Raw genomic sequence first — 2,880 nt, forward strand, 5'->3', positions numbered from 1 at the left:
ACGTCCAACTCCGGCGAGTAGCACAGCACGACCACGGCTCCCCGGTATCCTCTATGTGAACCTGTTTTTACCTGTATAATCGCCACTATGATGTGCTGAATTTGTTACAATTTTGAGGAGCTTGCGACTGAATCGCCTGGATATTTTTTGTTCTACAACAGTTCAGAAGTCCACACCAACAACACCGAAGCAGAGCTCTCATCCCATCCATAAAACGGCCAGCGCCGTGGCGTGATGATACGCATCCGCTGCAAAGTGCAAAGCCACCGGAGGAGAAAGCTTGGTGCAGCTTTGCACTTGTGACTTGTTGAGCCATGGAGTTCAAGCACCTGTGCCTGGTAAGGTTCAAGGAGGGCGTGGTGGTGGATGACATCATTGAGGATCTCACCAAGCTTGCCGGGGAGCTCGACACCGTCAAATTCTTCGGGTGGTATGCATTTGCATTTCATTTGTTTTATTCCAAAAAAGGGATTCCATCTTTACTGCATGGTACACTTCAAAATGTCTGCTACATCTTTACTACACCAGTGAACAAAAACTATGTCAGATTTTAATTGAGCAACAACAGATCAGGATTAGGCATCGCCATTCAGAAGTGTTTCTATCTAGAGTTAGGTTGATTGCTCCTTGTGTTGGGTTGTAGGGGAAAAGACGTGTTGAACCAGGAGGCGCTCACGCATGGCTTCACCCACGTATTCTCCATGAGCTTCGCCAGCGTCAAGGACCTGGTGGCGTGCATGGGCCACGAGAAGCACTCTACTTTCGCCTGCCACGCTGGCCACACCGACAACAGCGAGGCAGTTTTTGGTTCCTCATCAAGCAGCAGCCGCCGCCTCCTAGAAGTTCAGAATTCTAATGGCGACGTCCAACTTTGGCGAGTAGCACAGCACGACCATGGCTCCCGGTATCCTCTCTGTGAACTTGTTTTTACCTGTATAATCGCCACTGTGATGTGCTGGACTTGTTACAATTTTGAGGAGCTTGCGGCTGAATCGCCTATATATTTTTTGTTCTACAACAGTTCAGAAGTCCATGTTATTCCCCCGAGCGAACGTGCACCCTCAAGGCCTCAACTCTGTAGTGCCTGAGAAGCCACATGGGTAAACGGCCTAGGCAGAGATGGAGAAGGGGCGCAAGAAGCTGCACGCCAGGGATGGACCTAACTTCTTTCAGCAGGTCATGTTGGACCAGCTCCTACTCACGTTCCCTCATTCCGCTCGGCCTGTTCCACACATGGATTGTTCTTGGTGGAATTGGTCAACACGAAGGAGCTAATACTACACGCGTTAGAACTAGTCCCTTCAACTTGTAGTCGCTTGCTTTTGCAAAAAGTATTCATCTTTATTCTATTTACATGAGTAGCTTTCAGTGGTGGTGGCTCTGATTTTCTTTGGGAGGTGGATGAGAACAAAGGTGTGTGCGTAGTAGAAAAATGATACCCGAACATTGCATTTCTCTTTGTATATAATGTGGTCATTTTGTTACTATTTGGAATATCATTGGATTGCTCTGATTCTAAACATGCGGTGTAATATCTTTGGACTGCTCTTATTTTAAAAACAGTTTATAAAAAATGGAATTGCCCATTTTTAAAGAAAAACTAGTAGTTCGAGTATAAATCACGGAAAGGTCTCTATGTTTACCAGAAAATTATGATTTTCCCGTTACAAAAAAAACTGAGAAGCTCAAATTAAAAATATAGAGCAGTACAAAAATAACAGAGCACTTTGAAGCGGATATTTCACCGGTTCTAAATTAAAAAAAGTACGACTGAAGCGACGATTGAATCCAACCTTCCCAGGCATCACCATTCTTCCTTCTCGCCTATCCAACAACGCGCGCCGCCGTCCACTTGTGAGGCTCCACCCACCAGTATAAGAGACAAGACAATTTTGTACATGAGAACTTCATCTATTACTGCTCAAAATTAAGGGGAGTTCGATTGTTTATGCCTGTGGGGCTGTAACCTTTTTCATTTGACTACCAAAAAATGTGTGGATGTGATGTGTGTGTGTGCTTAGTACACAAAATGAGAAAAACTATATTTTCTCATGTAGAACGAAGAAAACAACCAAGAAAGAGAAGGAAGTTCGATGTTTACTACAAATTATTGAGATTTTTTCGTTACTAAAAGGAAAATAAAACTTAAAAAGGTGATTGTCTCGTTAAAAAAACTAGAAGTCCAAATACATATAATAGAGTGGTTCAATGCTTATTACTACATTAGGATTTTTTCCGTTACTAAAGAATAACCCAAGAAGGCCAAATTAAAAAATAGAGCAACTCAAAATTTATAGAGAAAATGGAATTTCCCCGTTCTAAAAAAAACCTAGAGGTTCAAATTTAAATAATGGGGAAGTTCAATGTTTATTACAATATCAAGAAGGTCAAATTAAAAAAAACCGAGCAATTCAAAAAGTTTAGAAAAACTGATTTTTCCTTCTTTTAGAAATAAGACATAGAAGTTCAACTTTAAGTAATTGAGCGGTTCGATATTTATTACATAACCAGGACTTTTCCCCTTACTAATGAATAACACCAAGATGTCCAAAATTAAAAAAATATGAAGTTGTTTGACGTTTATAAAAACTTAGATTTTCCCCAATGCTAAAGATTAAACCAACAAGTTCAATTTCAAAAAATGGAGTAGTTTAATGTATTTAAAAAACTCATTTTTTCATTGTTACTAGAGAATAAAAGTAAGAAATTCAATTGGAAAAGCGGAGCATTTTGATATTTATTTGAAAAACTAGATTTTTCTAGTTACTAAAGAATAAAACCAATAAGTTTAATTTCAAAACAATGAAGAAGTTTGATGTTTCAAAAAAAACCCTATAGTTTCCACATTTCTAAAAATACAAAAATAAAGTTCAAATAAAA

General features: G+C 39.7%; 1 protein-coding gene across 1 annotated transcript; it reads left to right on the forward strand.

Moving 5' to 3' along the window:
• The first annotated feature begins 314 nt into the window (after positions 1–314).
• Positions 315–1,104, forward strand: LOC119333843. Its single transcript, XM_037606595.1, has 3 exons — positions 315–430; positions 644–933; positions 1,022–1,104. The coding sequence occupies exons 1-3, from the start codon at positions 315–317 to the stop codon at positions 1,102–1,104; spliced, it is 489 nt and encodes a 162-aa protein (XP_037462492.1).
• Positions 1,105–2,880: the final 1,776 nt, after the last annotated feature.

The sequence above is a fragment of the Triticum dicoccoides genome, chromosome 7A (assembly GCF_002162155.2).
Source record: "Triticum dicoccoides isolate Atlit2015 ecotype Zavitan chromosome 7A, WEW_v2.0, whole genome shotgun sequence".
Taxonomy (NCBI): Eukaryota; Viridiplantae; Streptophyta; class Magnoliopsida; order Poales; family Poaceae; genus Triticum; species Triticum dicoccoides.